The sequence below is a fragment of the Scyliorhinus torazame genome, chromosome 4, assembly GCF_047496885.1.
Source record: "Scyliorhinus torazame isolate Kashiwa2021f chromosome 4, sScyTor2.1, whole genome shotgun sequence".
NCBI lineage: Eukaryota > Metazoa > Chordata > Chondrichthyes > Carcharhiniformes > Scyliorhinidae > Scyliorhinus > Scyliorhinus torazame.
Window position 1 is genome coordinate 346,676,032 of NC_092710.1, and position 15,663 is coordinate 346,691,694.

A 15,663-nucleotide genomic window follows, 5' to 3' on the forward strand; every position below is an offset into this window, starting at 1 on the left:
ACACACTCGCCACCCGAAGCATCCGACGACTACCCGCAGCTCGCTTCGATGATGCTTGACCAATCTCGCCCGCACAACCTGGCCACCGCGTCGACGATGGTGAAAATCAACGCACACGCGACCTCGTGCCTGCTGGACTCCGGGAGCACCGAAAGCTTCGTACACCCAGATATGGCAAGGCGCTGCTCCCTCGCGGTCCATCGTGCCAATCAAAGTATCTCCCTAGCCTCCGGATCCCACTCCGTCCCGGTCTGAGGCTTCTGTCCAGGGCATAGAATTTAATAACTCCCGCTTCTATGTCCTTCCTAATCTCTGCGCTGCACTCCTGTTGGGCCTGGACTTCCAGTGCAATCTCCAGAGCCTCATCCTCAAATTCAGCGGGCCCTTACCCCCCCTTACCGTTTGCAGCCTCGCAACCCTCAAGGTCGATCCCCCCTCCTTTTTTGCCAATCTAACTGCGGATTACAAGCCCGTTGCCACCAGGATCAGACGGTACAGCACCCAGGACAAGACCTTCATCAGTTCCGAAGTCCAGCGGCTGCTTAAGGAGGGTATTATCGAGGCCAGCAACATCCCCTGGAGCGCCCAAGTGGTAGTGGTTAAAACTGGGGAGAAACAGAGGATGGTCGTGGACTACAGCCAGACCATCAATTGGTACATGCGGCTCGACGCGTACCCCTCCCACGCATATCTGATATGGTCAATCAGATTGCGCAGTACCGGGGCTTCTCAACAATTGACCTGAAATCCGCCAACCACCAGCTCCCCATCCGGAAGTCGGACCGTCCATACATGGCCTTCGAGGCAGACTTCTCAGGCCCGACCCCGATTGCATGGGCCCCCTCATGGAGCTTCCCCTCCCCCACTGCCCCAAGGCCCTCAAACGCTGCCTGGGGTTCTTTTCCCACTACGCCCAGTGGGTCCCAAACTATGCGGACAAGGCCCGCCTACTCATTCAGTCCACCCAATTCCCACTCGCGGCCGAGGCACAACATGCTTTCGCCTGCATCAGAGCAGACATCGCCAAGGCCGGGATGCGCGCAGTGGATGAGTCACTGCCTTTTCAAGTAGAAAGCCACGCTTCAGACGTCGCCCTTGCCGTCACTCTAAACCAGGCAGGCAGACCCGTGGTATTTTTTTCCCACACCCTTCATGCCTCTGAAATTCGACACTCATCCGTCGAAAAGGAGGCCCAAGCTATCGTTGAAGCTGTGGGGCATTGGAGGCATTACCTGGCCTGTAAGAGATTCACTCTCCTCACTGGCCAACGGTCGGTAGCCTTCATGTTCAATAATACACAGCGGAGCAAGATCAAAAATGATAAAATCTTGCAGTGGAGAATCGAGCTCTCCACCTATAATTACGAAATTTTGTATCGCCCCTGTAAACTCAACGGGCCCCCAGACGCCCTCTCCCGACGTACATGTGCCAGCGCACAAGTAGACCAACTCCGAACCCTACACGACAGCCTTTGTCACCCGGGGGTCAATCGATTGTACCATCTGGTCAAAGCTCGCAATCTGCCCTACTCCGTCGAGGAAGTAAGGACAGTCACCAGGGACTGCCAGGTCTGTGCGGAGTGCAAGCCGCACTTCTACCGGCCGGACCGTGCACGTCTGGTGAAGGCGTCCCGCCCCTTTGAACATCTCAGCGTGGATTTCAAAGGGCCTCTCCCCTCCACCGACCGTAACACGTACATTCTCAGTGTGGTCGATGAGTACTCCAGATTCCCCTTCGCCATCCCATGCCCCGACATGACGTCTGCCACCGTCATCAAAGCCCTCAGCACCATCTTCGCTCTGTTCGGTTTCCCCGCTTACATCCACAGTGACAAGGGATCCTCATTCATGAGCGATGAGCTGCGTCAGTTCCTGCTCAGCAGGGGTATAGCCTCCAGCAGGACGACCAACTACAACCCCGGGGAAACGGGCAAGTAGAACGGGAGAATGGGACGAATCACGCCCCATGTATTTCAAACCTAGATCCTTTGATGCCCTTGACCCTTGCAGTCAAATTGCCTTAAGTTGAAGTAAATAATCACACACGCACACACAGCCACAAGCCTGTCCACAGAATAACACAATAAATCTGAAAATAGGAACAATAATAATATTTTCTTCACACCATGGACTGCAGTGGTTCAACAATATGGCTCATCACCTCCTTCTCAAGGATGGTTATGGTGGGAGATAAATGCAAGCTTTGTTAGTGATGCCCACATCCCATGAAAGAATGAAAAAAATATTTTACAGTCTGTACATTCAACTGATTTAATATTACCAACACTTACTTTTTCATATTGTCGACCATATTTGAGCACTTCCTTCTGGAAAACGTCCACTGACTCCAGCAGGTTAGCCTTAAATTTGGGTTGGACTAGCACCAATTCATCCTGCACATTTCTCTGTTAAAAAATTCAATTTCATCACAAAATGAAACAAACACCATATTGCCAGGTCTTTCAAGTCTTCTTGTGAACTCAACTTTTGATTTGACCATTCAAAAATAAACAAGTCAGTGCAAAAGACAGGGAAATAGGGTAACATTGTTTACAATAAAAAATGAAAGCATTTATCAGTGTTACATACATCTTCAAATCTACAAAAACAAACGAGAGGTACCAAGATAATAATGTGCAATGATTTGATATGTTTTATTGTCACATGTACCGAAGTACAGTAAAAACTATTTTTCTGCGGCCAAGGGAACTTACACAGTACGTACATAATAGACAAAGAGAATAATTAATAGAGAACATTGACAAATGGTACATCGACAGACAGTGATTGGTTACAGTGCGGAACAAATACAAGAGCAAGAGCAGCATAGTCGTGAATAGTGTTATTACTGGAAACAGATCAATCCGAGGGGGAGTCGTTGAGGAGTCTTGTAGCTGTGGGGAAGAAGCTGTTCCTATGTCTGGATGTGCGTGTCTTCAGAATTCTGTATCTTCTGCCTGATGGAAGGGTCTGGAAGAAGGCAATGCCTGGGTGTGAGGAGTCTCTGAAAATGCTGTCTGCTTTCCTGAGGCAGCGGGAGGTGTATACAGAATCAATGTGGGGGTGGGAAGCCTGTGTGATGCACTGGGCTGCGTTCACCACACTGCAGTTTCTTGCGATCTTGGACCAAGCAGTTACCATACTAGGTTGTGATGCAGCCGGATAGGATGCGCTCCAGTGTACATCTGTAGAAGTTTGTGAGAGTCGATGCAGACATGCCAAATTTCTTTAGCTTCCGTAGGTAGTGCAACGTTGTTGGGCTTTCTTGACTGTTGCATCAACATGAGTGGACCAGGACAGACTGTTGGTGATGGTGACTCCAGGAACTTAAAGCTATTGACCATCTCCACTTCGGAGCCATTGGTGCAGACAGAAGTGTGTGTTGTGCTATGCTTCCTGAAGTCGATGATCAGCTAGACCATAAGACCATAAGACGTAGGAGCCGAATTAGGCCACGCGGCCCATCAAGTCTGCTCCACCATTCAATCATGGCTGACATTTTCTCATCCCCATTCTCCTGCCTACTCCCCATAACCCCTGATCCCCTTATTAATCAAGAACCTATCTATCTCTGTCTTAAAGACACTCAGTTATTTGGCCTCCACAACCTTCTGCGGCAAAGAGTTCCACAGATTCACCACCCTCTGGCTGAAGAAATTCCTCCTCATCTCTGTTTTAAAGGATCGTCCCTTTAGCCTAAGATGATGTCCTCTGGTTCTAGTTTTTCCTACAAGTGGAAATATCCTCTCCACGTCCACTCTATCCAGGCCTTGCAGTATCCTGTAAGTTTCAATAAGATCCCCCTCATCCTTCTAAACTCCAACCAGTACAGAACCAGAGTCCTCAACCGTTCCTCATACGACAAGTTCTTCATTCCAGGGATCATTCTTGTGAGCCTCCTCTGGACCCTTTCCAAGGCCAACACATCCTTCCTTAGATACGGGGCCCAAAACTGTTCACAATACTCCAAATGGGGTCTGACCAGAGCCTTATACAGCCTCAGAAATACGACCCTGGTCTTGCATTCTAGCCCTCTTGACATGAATGCTAACATTGCATATGCCATCTTAACTGCTGACTGAACCTGCACATTAACCTTAAGAGAATTGTGAACAAGTACTCCCAAGAGCCTTTGTACTTCTGATTTCCTAAGCATTTCCCCATTTAGAAAATCGTCTATGCCTAAATTCCTCCTTCCAAAGTGCATAACTTCACACTTTTCCACATTGTATTTCATTTGCCACTGCCCACTCTCCTAGCTTGTCCAAATTCTTCTGCAGCCCCCTTGCTTTCTCAATACTACCTGTCCCTCTACAGATCTTTGTATCATCTGCAAAATTAGCAACAGGCTCCAAATTGGGTTACAGGTTGTTCAAAAGAGGTACAGAAAGGAACACAGTGGGTCAGTAGTTCTCCTTTTAAATGGGCTACTTAATTGGTAATGGAGGTATAAAAAGGAATTGAGAAATATATATTTCTGCAATTAAATCCTTAAAAGTATCTGAAAATTGGCTTTACTTCTAATCTTCACCACCAGACTTTCTAGAATATAACACTCATTACCCACTGTCCTGCTAATCTCTGCCGTACAACCCATCCTTCTGCTATTAGTCACTTCTTAAAAGCTACTCTTCCACTATCAGAATTTTACTCATCAAGTTATACTTTCTTTCACAGAATTATACCAGAATTGAAGGAAAACTGCATTGTTTCAGGACAGAAGGAGGCCATTCGACCTGTTGTGGCCATGCCAGTTCTCCATAGGAACAATTTATGAGAGCCACTCGCTTGCCTTCACCCCGTAGCCTTGCACATTCATGGTGCAGGACAAACATGATCCAACTTTTCATCAGATAGTTGCTGTATTCTGATAATGTCATGCCAGCATTCTATACCGAAGAACACCGTCAGCAGCAAATGGACAGATTCTTTCATGTCTGTAAAGAGTTTGGCTTGACCATCAATATCAAGAAGGTAAAGATCATGGTTGGGTATGTTATCGTACCACCATCTAACAGCATTGACAATGTGATGCTGGAGTTGTTGTAAATTTCACACCCCTGTCTGCATCAACGGGGCCGAGGTGGAGATGGTTAGCAGTTTCAAATTCCTAGCGGTACACAGCTCCAAAAACTGTCCTGGGCCACCCACGTCGACGCTGCCACCAAGAAAGCACAACATACTTCTTCATGAAACTAAGGAAATTCGGCATGTCCACATTAACTCTTACCAACTTTTACAGATGCACCATAGAAAGCATCCTATCAGGCTGCATCACAGCCTGGTATGGCAACTGCTCGGCCCAGGACCGCAAGAAACTTCAGAGAGTCGTGAACACCGCCCAGCCCATCACACGAACCTGCCTCTCATCCATTGACTCCACCTACACCTCCCGCTGCCTGGGGAAAGCGGGCAGCATAATCATAGACCCCTCCCACCCGACTTACTCACTCTTCCAACTTCTTCCATCAGGCAGGAGATACAGAAGTCTGAGAACACGCACGAACAGACTCAAAAACAGCTTCTCCCCCACTATTATCAGACGCCTAAATCACCCTCTTATGGACTGACCTCATTAACACTACACCCTGTATGCTTCACCCGATGCCGGTGTTATGTAGTTACATTGTGTACCTTGTGTTGCCCTATTATGTATTTTTTTCTTTTATTTCCTTTTCATTTCATGTACTTAATGATCTGTTGAGTTGCTCGCAGAAAAATACTTTTCACTGTACCTGGTACACGTGACAATAAACAAATCCAATCCAATCCATATGTTACCCCCACTCCACAGGGAGTTTTCATTTTAACGTGGCGCTGTATCAAATGACTTCCGGAAATCCAAGCACAGTACGTCTACAGGCTCTGCATTTCTACAGCGCATGTTACCTTTTCAAAAAACTTCAATAAATTGGCAAAACAAGATTTCCCTTTCATTAAACCATGCTGACTCTTCCTATTACCTTGTGTCTTTCAAAGTGCTCAGCTTTAAGCTCCTTAATGATCAATGCTAATAGATTCCCCATGACAGACACCAAGTTAGATTTTACCTCTCCCCCCCCCCCCCCCCCCCCCCCCGCATCGCACCCTCGTGGCATGTTCTGCAGAGAAGGCCCACCATTGGTTGACGGTGGGATCTTCTCGTCCCGCCGCTGTGAATGGGGTTTCTTGTTGCTTGCATCCTCCATCATTTGGGAATGCACAAAGGGAGATTGCCGTTGGTGGGACCAGAATATCCCACCAGTTGAAACAGCTGTAAAATCCCACCCATAGCTTCCTGTTTCCTGCCTCCCTCTCTTTTGATTCGAGGGTTTATATTTGCTACTTTGCAGTCTGACGGAACCTTTCCCGAATCGAGTAAATTTTGGAAACTTAACATCAACATCTAGTACCTCATTGGTCACCTCTTTTAAGTCCTTCGGGTGAAACCCAAAGATTTGTCAGCCTGCAGCTCCATCAATTTGCTCAGTACTACTTCCCCAGTGATTTTCCGATAGAGTCAGTATTGACTCTTTCTGACTTGTGCATTATTTGAAGAATACTTACAGCTTTAACTTGTAATTTGTTGAAAAAGTACCGAAGTGTATCAACTTCTTCTGTTTCTTCCTTTGAAATCTCCACTTCATATTTAGTCAGTATGCTATATGCTTCCTACATAGAAACCATAAAAGCAACAACAGATAAAATCCAATAATGGGAAGAGTAATAAATGTGATGACATAAATCAATACTAATTAAACAAAATCACTAACGGCATAATTTATGAAATATGTAATGATAGGTCATCCATCAACTACACTAGATTGCAGGGTGTGATATCTTTTTGGAGAGGATTATATTGCTGGAACATTTCCACAGTATATAGAGTCCTGGAAGATGACCACCAAAGTATCCACTATTTCTAGAAACACCTCCTTCAGTACTCTGGGATGAAGATTATCAGACCCTGGGGATTTATCAGCCTTCAATCCCATCAATTTCCCAAACATCATTTCTCTACTGATATTGATCACCTTCACTTCCTCCTTCAGACTACACCCTAAATTCCCCAACATGTCATGTATCTTATTTGTGCCCTCATTTATGAAGATAGAAGAAGCAGCACGGTAGCACAAGTGGCTAGCACTGTGGCTTCACAGGGCCAGGGTCCCAGGTTCGATTCCCTGCTGGGACACTGTCTGTGCGGAATCTGCACGTTCTCCCCGTGTCTGCGTGGGCTTCCTCCGGGTGCTCCGGTTTCCTCCCATAGTCCAAAGATGTGCAGGTTAGGTGGATTGGCCACACTAAATTGCCCTTGGGGTCCAAAAAGGTTAGGAGGGGTTATTGGGTTCCGGGAATAGGGTGGAAGTGAGGACTTAAGTGGGTCGGTGCAGACTCGATGGGCTGAGTGGCCTCCTTCTGCACTGTATGTTCTATGTTCTAAATTATGTATTTAGTTGCTCAGCCATTTATAGTTCCCCTGCAGCGAAAACAGCGCGGGAGCAGAGAGAGCCGGGACAGCGAAAATAGCGCTGGAGGAGAGAGCCGGGAGATTTAAAAAGCGCGGGAGGAGAGAGCCGGGACAGCGAAAACAGCGCGGGAGCAGAGAGAGCCGGGACAGCGAAAACAGCGCCGGAGGAGAGAGCCAGGAGATTTAAAAAGCACGGGAGGAGAGAGCCGGGACAGCGAAAACAGCGTGGGAGCAGAGAGAGCTGGGACAGCGAAAACAGCGCCGGAGGAGAGAGCCGGGAGATTTAAAAAGCGCGGGAGGAGAGAGCCGGGACAGCAAAAACAGCGCGGGAGCAGAGAGAGCCGGGACAGCGAAAACAGCACCGGAGGAGAGAGCCGGGAGATTTAAAAAGCGCGGGAGGAGAGAGCCGGGACAGCGAAAACAGCGTGGGAGCAGAGAGAGCCGGGACAGCGAAAACAGCGCCGGAGGAGAGAGCCGGGAGATTTAAAAAGCGCGGGAGGAGAGAGCCGGGACAGCGAAAACAGCGCGGGAGCAGAGAGAGCCAGGACAGCGAAAACAGCACCGGAGGAGAGAGCCGGGAGATTTAAAAAGTGCGGGAGGAGAGAGCCGGGACAGCGAAAACAGCGCGGGAGCAGAGAGAGCCGGGACAGCAAAAACAGCGCCGGAGGAGAGAGCCGGGAGATTTAAAAAGCACGGGAGGAGAGAGCCGGGACAGCGAAAACAGCGCGGGAGCAGAGAGAGCTGGGACAGCGAAAACAGCGCCGGAGGAGAGAGCTGGGAGATTTAGAAAGCGCAGGAGGAGAGAGCCGGGACAGTGCTGGGAGAGGTGAGTGCACAAAAGGTGTGGCAGGAGTACCTTTAGACATGGAGTACTGATTGGAACAGAGTGCATCTGAGTTTAGGTGAGTGACTGAGTTCGGGTGAGTGGCGAGAGAGGGCTGTGTTTTTGTTGGTGTTCGGGTTTATCCTTGAGGTTCTATTTTTAAAAAATTTTTTTTTTAAATATTTAAATTAATTAACTACTTGAATATGGCTGGCCAGGTGATGTGCTGTTGCTGTATGATGATGGAACTGGTGGATCCCATTGAGACCGTCAGTGACCACATCTGCAGCAAGTGTTGGCTGCTCGAGGAATTTCGGCTCAGAATTGATGAGCTGGAGACCGAGCTGCACACACTGCAGCACATCAGGGAGGGGGAACATTACCTGGACGCTTTGTTTCAGGAGGCAGTCACACCCGGTAGAATAAGTTCTGTTAATTCGGACAGTGGTCAGGGACAGAATGGTGTGACTGCAAGGGAGGCAGGTAGGCGGATCCTGAGTTTAGGAGTTGAGGAGCCTCAGCCCTTGACCTTGTCCAACAGATATGAGGTACTTGCTCCCTGTGTGGATGAGGAAGAGGGCTGTAGGGAGGATGCGTTGACTGACCACTGCACCGTGGTACAGGAAGCCATTCAAGAGGGGGGAGCAAAAAGACAAGTGGTAGTTGTAGGGGATTCTATAATTCGGGGAATTGATGGCATCCTTTGTAAGCCAGATCGAGAGTCCCGCATGGTATGTTGCCTGCCCGGTGCCAGGATGAGGGACATCTCTGATCGGCTTGAAAGGATTTTGGAGAGGGAGGGGGAGGATCCAATTGTTGTGGTCCACGTTGGGACTAACAACATAGGTAAGACTAGGAAAGAGGACCTGTTTGGGGATTATCAAATACTAGGGACTAAATTAAAGAGCAGGTCCTCCAGGGTTATAATCTCTGGATTACTACCCGAGCCACGTGCCAATTGGCATAGGGTTCAGAAAATTAGAGAAGTTAACACGTGGCTAAAGGAGTGGTGCGGGAAAGAGGGATTCCATTTCATGGGGCATTGGCATCAGTACTGGGGCAGGAGGGACCTGTACCGTTGGGACGGTCTTCACCTGAACCATTCTGGGATCGGTGTTCTAGCGAATAGGATAAATAGGTTGGTCACAAGGACTTTAAACTAGCAAGTTGGGGTGAAGGGAAGTGTAAAGCTCTGGACAGTATAACGGTTAATGGAGATCAAGGCAGCAGGTTACGTTACAGGTTATTATGTAGAGATATGGGTTCAAAGACAAGGAAAATTAGGAGAAAGGGTAAGAGGAAAAATAAATTGCAAAAAGTTACTGATCAAGGTGTTAGGATTCATAACAAAGACATATAAAACAGCATAAGTGTACTTTACCTGAATGCTCGTAGTATACAAAATAAGGTAAATGAGTTGATGGCGCAAATCATCGTGAATGACTATGATTTAGTGGCCATTACTGAAACATGGTTAAAAGATGGTCACGACTGGGAGTTAAATATTCAAGGGTATCAGACTATACGAAAGGATAGAATGGATGGTAAGGGCGGTGGTGTAGCTTTGTTGTTTAAGGATGGCATCTGGGCAATAGTAAGGGATGATATTGGTGCTATGGAGGACAAGGTTGAATCAATTTGGGTGGAAATCAGGAATAGTAAGGTGAAAAGGTCACTGATAGGAGTAGTCTATAGGCCACCAAATAGTAACAGGATGGTAGGGCAGGCAATAAGCAAAGAAATAACGGATGCATGTAGAAATGGTACAGCAGTTATCATGGGAGATTTTAATCTGCATATCGATTGGTTTAACCAGGTTGGTAAAGGCAGCCTCGAGGAGGAGTTTATAGAATGTGCCCGGGATAATTTCCTGGAACAGTATGTAATGGAACCTACAAGGGAACAAGCGGTCCTAGATCTGGTCCTGTGTAATGAGGCAGGATTGATTAATGATCTCATAGTTCGGGATCCTCTTGGAAGGAGCGACCACAATATGGTGGAATTTAAAATATAGTTGGAGGATGACAAGGTAAAATCAAACACTGGTGTTTTGTGCTTAAACAAAGGCGATTACAATGGGATGAGAGAAGAACTAGCTAAGGTAGACTGGGAGCCAAGACTTCATGGTGAAGCAGTTGAGGAACAGTGGTGAACCTTCCAAGCGATCGTTCACAGTGTTCAGAAAAGGTTCATACCGACAAAAAAGAAAGACGGTAGAAAGGGGAAAAATCGACCGTGGATATCTAAGGAGGTGAGGGAGAGTATCAAATTGAAGGAAAAAACATACAAAGTGGCAAAAATTAGTAGGAGACTAGAGGACTGGGACGTCTTTAGGGGACAACAGAAAGCTACTAAAAAAGCCATAAAGAAGAGTAAGGTAGACTATGAAAGTAAACTGGCTCAGAACATAAAAGCAGATAGTAAAAGCTTCTACAAATATATAAGACAAAAAAGAGTGGCTAAGGTAAATATTGATCTTTTGGAAGATGAGAAGGGAGATTTAATCATAGGAGACGGGGAAATGGCTGAGGAGCTGAACAGGTTTTTTGGGTCAGTCTTCACAGTGGAGGACACAAATAACATGCCAGTGACTGATGGAAATAAGGATATGATAGGTGAGGACCTTGAGATGATTTTAATCACTAAGAGGCAGTATTGGGCAAGCTAATGGGGTTAAAGGTAGACAAGTCTCCTGGCCCTGATGGGATGCATCCCAGAATGTTAAAAGAGATGGCGAGGGAAATTGTAAACGCACTAGTGATAATTTATCAAAATTCACTAGACTCTGGGGTGGTCCCAGAGGATTGGAAAGTAGCAAACGTGACACCACTGTTTAAAAAAGGAAGTCGGCAGAAGGCGGGTAATTATAGGCCGGTAAGCTTAACTTCGGTTGTCGGGAAAATGCTGGAATCTATCATTAAGGAGGAAATAGCGGGGCACCTGGAGGGAAATTGTACCATTGGGCAGACGCAGCATAGGTTCACAAAGGGTAGGTCGTGTCTGATTAATTTAGTAGAATTTTTTGAGGACGTTACCACTGCAGTAGATAACGGGGAGCCAATGGATGTGGTATATCTGGATTTCCAGAAAGTTTTTGACAAGGTGCCACACAAAAGGTTGCTGCATAAACTAAAGATGCATGGCATTGAGGGTAAAGTGGTAGCATGGGTAGAGGATTGGTTAACTAACAGAAAGCAGAGAGTGGGGATAAATGGGTGTTTCTCTGGTTGGCAACCTGTAACTAGTGGGGTCCCTCAAGGATCAGTGTTGGGCCCGCAGTTGTTCACAATTTACATAGACGATTTAGAGTTGGAGACCAAGTGCAATGTGTCAAAGTTTGCAGACGACACTAAGATGAGTGGTAAAGCAAAAAGTGCAGAGGATACCAGAAGTCTGCAGAAGGATTTGGATAGGTTAGGTGAATGGGCTAGGGCAGGTGGAATTCAATGTTGTCAAGTGTGAGGCTATCCATTTTGGGAGGAATAACAGCAGAATGGATTATTATTTAAACGGTAAGATGTTAAAACATGTTGCTGTCAGAGGGACCTGGGTGTGCTGGTGCACGAGTCACAAAAAGTTGGTGTGCAGGTGCAACAGGTGATTAAGAAGGCTAATCGAGTTTTGTCTTTTATTGCTAGAGGGACGGAGTTCAAGACTAGTGAGGTTATGCTGCAATTGTATAAGGTGTTGGTGAGGCCGCATCTGGAGTATTGTGTTCAGTTTTGATCTCCTTACCTGAGAAAGGACATATAGGGCGAATTTCTCCCCCAACGGCGCGATGTCCGCCGACTGGAATGCTCCGCATCTTTGGCGGCCTAGCCCCAATATTGAGGGGCTAGGCCGACGCCGGAGGGATTTCCGCCCCGCCAGCTGGCGGAAATGGCGTTTGTTGCCCCGTCAGCTGGCGCGGAAATGCGGCGCATGCGCGGGAGCGTCAGCGGCCGCTGACAGTTTCCCGGCGCATGCGCGGGAGCGTCAGCGGCCGCTGTCAGTTTCCCAGCGCATGCGCGGGAGCGTCAGCGGCTGCTGTCAGTTTCCCGCGCATGTGCAGTGGGGAGAGTCTCTTCCGCCTCCGCCATGGTGGAGGCCGTAGCGGAGGCGGAAGGGAAAGAGTTCCCCCACGGCACAGGCCCGCCCACGGATCGGTGCGCCCCGATTGCGGGCCAGGCCACCGTGGGGGCACCCCCCGGGGTCAGATCGCCCCGTGCGCCCCCCTAGGACCCCGGAGCCCGCCCACGCCGCCTGGTCCCGCCGGTAAATACCAGGTTTGATTTACGCCGGCGGGACAGGCAATTTCTGGGCGGGACTTCGGCCCATCCGGGCCGGAGAATTGAACGGGGGGTCCCGCCAACCGGCGCGGCCCGATTCCCGCCCCGCCCAATCTCCGGTACCGGAGACTTCGGCGGGGGCGGGGGGCGGGATTCACGGCGGCCAATGGCCATTCTCCGACCCGGCGGGGGGTCAGAGAATGACACCCATTGGCACTGGAGGGAGTGCAGAGGAGATTCACTAGGTTGATCCCAGAGTTGAGAGGATTAGATTATGACGAGAGGTTGAGTAGACTGGGACTGTACTCATTGGAGTTTAGAAGGATGCGGGGGGATCTTATTGAGACATATAAGATTATGAAGGGAATAGATAGGATAGATGCGGGCAGCTTGTTTCCACTGGTCGGGGAAAACAGAACTAGGGGGCATAGCCTCAAAATAAGGGAAGGTAGATTAAGGACGGAGTGTAGGAGGAACCTCTTCACCCAAAGGGTTGTGAATCTCTGGAATTCCTTGCCCAGTGAAGCAGTTGAGGCTCCTTCTTTAAACGCTTTTAAGAAAAAGATAGATGCCTTTCTAAAGAATAAAGGGATTCAAGGTTATGGTGTATGGGCCGGAGAGTGGAGCTGAGTCCACAAAGATCAGCCATGATCTCATTAAATGGCGGAGCAGGCTCGAGGGGCCAGATGGCCTCCTCCTGTTCCTAGTTCTTATGTTCTTATGTTCTGACTGTAAGGGACCTTCATTTGTCTTCACCAATCTTTTTCTCGTCACGTATCTCTCAAAACCTTTATAGTCAGTTTTTATGTTCCCTGCAAGCTTACTTTTGTACTCTATATTCCCCTTCTAAATCAATCCCTTGGTCCTTCTTTGTCCTTCTTTGCTGAATTCTAAACAGCTCCCAATCCTCAAACCTGTTGTTTTTCTTGGCCAATTTGTATGCAACGTCCTTGGATCGAGTACTATCCCTAATTTCCCTTGTAAGCCATGGATTGGTCACATTTCCCATTTTACTTTTATGCCAAACAGGTATAAACAACTGTTGCAGTTCCTCCATGCGCTCTTTGAAACAATGACCTGAGCACAAGGGAGGCAGCATCACATCCTGCCGTCTCATTTGCGGCCACAGAAATGCCTATCAATTCCTCTTACAATTGAATCCTCTATAACTATTGCATTCCTGCACTGACTTCTCCGTTCTGCAGTAGAACTAACTGGTGCAGTGAATTTGGCACAAGTGTCACAAGTAGGCTTCCATTAACACTGAAATGAAGTTACTGTGAAAATCTCCGAGTCGCCACAGTAAGGTGCCTGTTCCGGTACACAGAGGGAGAATGCAGATTGTCCAATCCACCGGCATACTCACTCTTCTAACTTCTTCCATCAGGCAGGAGATACAAAAGTCTGAGAACACGCGCAAACAGATTCAAAAACAGCTTCTTCCCCACTGTTACCAGACTCCTAAACAACCCTCTTATGGACTGACCTTATTAATACTACACCCTGTATGCTTCATCCGATGCCGGTGTCTATGTATTTACATTGTGGACCGTGTGTTGCCCAATTATGCATTTTCTTTTCATGTACTAAATGATCTGTTTGAGTTGCACGCAGAAAAATACTTTTCGTTGTACCTCGGTACCCGTGATAATAAACAAATCCAAATCCAAATCCAGAGGGCAATTAAGAGTCAATCACATTGCGATGGGTCTGGTGACACATGTATGCCAGACTGGCAGATTTCCTTCTCTCAAGAACATTCGCGAACCAGGTGGGTTTTTACAACAATCAACAACAATTTCTTGGTCACCATTACTAATCCCAGTTTTCAATTCTAGGTTTTATGAATTGAATTCAAATGCCACCAACTGCCGTGGTGGCTTTTGAACACAAGACCCCATAACATAGGCTGGGCTTCTTGATTATTAGTCCAGTGATATTACCCCTTTGCCACCATCTCCCCTCAAGGGCAGCATGGAGCATAGTGGTTAGTACTATGGCTTCACAGCGCCAGGGTCCCAGGTTCGATTCCCGGCTTGGTCACTGTGCAGAATCTGCATGCTCTCCCTGTGTCGACGTGGGTTTCCTCCGGGTGCTCCAGTTTCCTCCCACAAGTCCCAAAAGAAGTGCTGTTAGGTGAATTGGACATTCTGAATTGTCCCTCTGTGTACCCGAAAAGGCGCCAGACTGTGATCACTCGAGTCTTCTCACAGTAACTTCATTGCAGTGTTAGTGTAAGCCTATTTGTGACAGTAAAGATTATTATTAAAGGGCAGTCACTCTCATCTCACCGCTGGAGTTCAGCTCTTTTCTCCAAGTTTTATCCAGGGCTGTAATGAGACCAGGAGCTGAATGGCCCTGTCAGAACCCAACTGAGCGTCCTTTGCTTTGTTTTTCTTTCCCAAATGCATTACTTCACACATCTCCAGATTGAATTCCAATTGTCACTTTTCCTCCTGTCCAAAACATTGATATGTTATGGCGACAACAACTATCTTCTTCACTATCAATGATAGAATCACCTGCAAAACTTCCCAATTAAGCCTCCCACATATTATTTATATATATGATAAACAGCAAAGACCCCAACACTGAGCCTGATGCAACAGTACTGAAAGCTGCCACGACGCTCCCGAGCTCATTCACAAAGCATCATGGCTGGGAGCATTGGGAGCATTGGACAGGCCAATGACAAAGGAATATGTCACAGGCACAGAGAGAGGGAATGGATGGAAGGACTAAAGGAGAGGGAAGGGATGGATGGACTAATGGAGAGGGAAGGGGTGAGAAGCTCAGTGTAAGGTGGGTTTTGTGTGGGGTGTTACGGCAGTGGGGAAGAGGAGGATGGGCGAGCTGCCAGTGACCTGGCCTTCTAGTTGGTAAATCGGGCGCCGATCCTGTTTTTGGGTCCATGCTCTATTTTCCGCCAAATCGGGGAAGCAGCTATTGGCAGCGAGTGGCAGAGCATGCAGCCCCTGTCTCTCAGAAACAATTTCAATAATTTTCTCAATAAACCAGACTGATCAGAATATAATTCCCTGGGCAATCCCTTGCACCTTTTATAAATACCCACTTAGTGTTTATTGAAAGATCTCAATTCAGCCCATTGCACATAGTGAAAGA

General features: G+C 47.6%; 1 protein-coding gene across 1 annotated transcript in view; it reads right to left on the minus strand.

The window, feature by feature from the left end:
* Positions 1-15,663, minus strand: part of LOC140411508 (dynein axonemal heavy chain 8-like) — a 2,059,122-nt gene that overhangs the window by 1,132,912 nt on the left and 910,547 nt on the right. The window contains exons 29-30 of the mRNA XM_072500594.1: positions 6,546-6,650; positions 2,291-2,404 (exon numbers count right to left, since the gene is read on the minus strand). Of these exons, the coding sequence (XP_072356695.1) occupies positions 2,291-2,404; positions 6,546-6,650 (219 nt within the window). The remainder of the gene's footprint in view (positions 1-2,290; positions 2,405-6,545; positions 6,651-15,663) is intronic.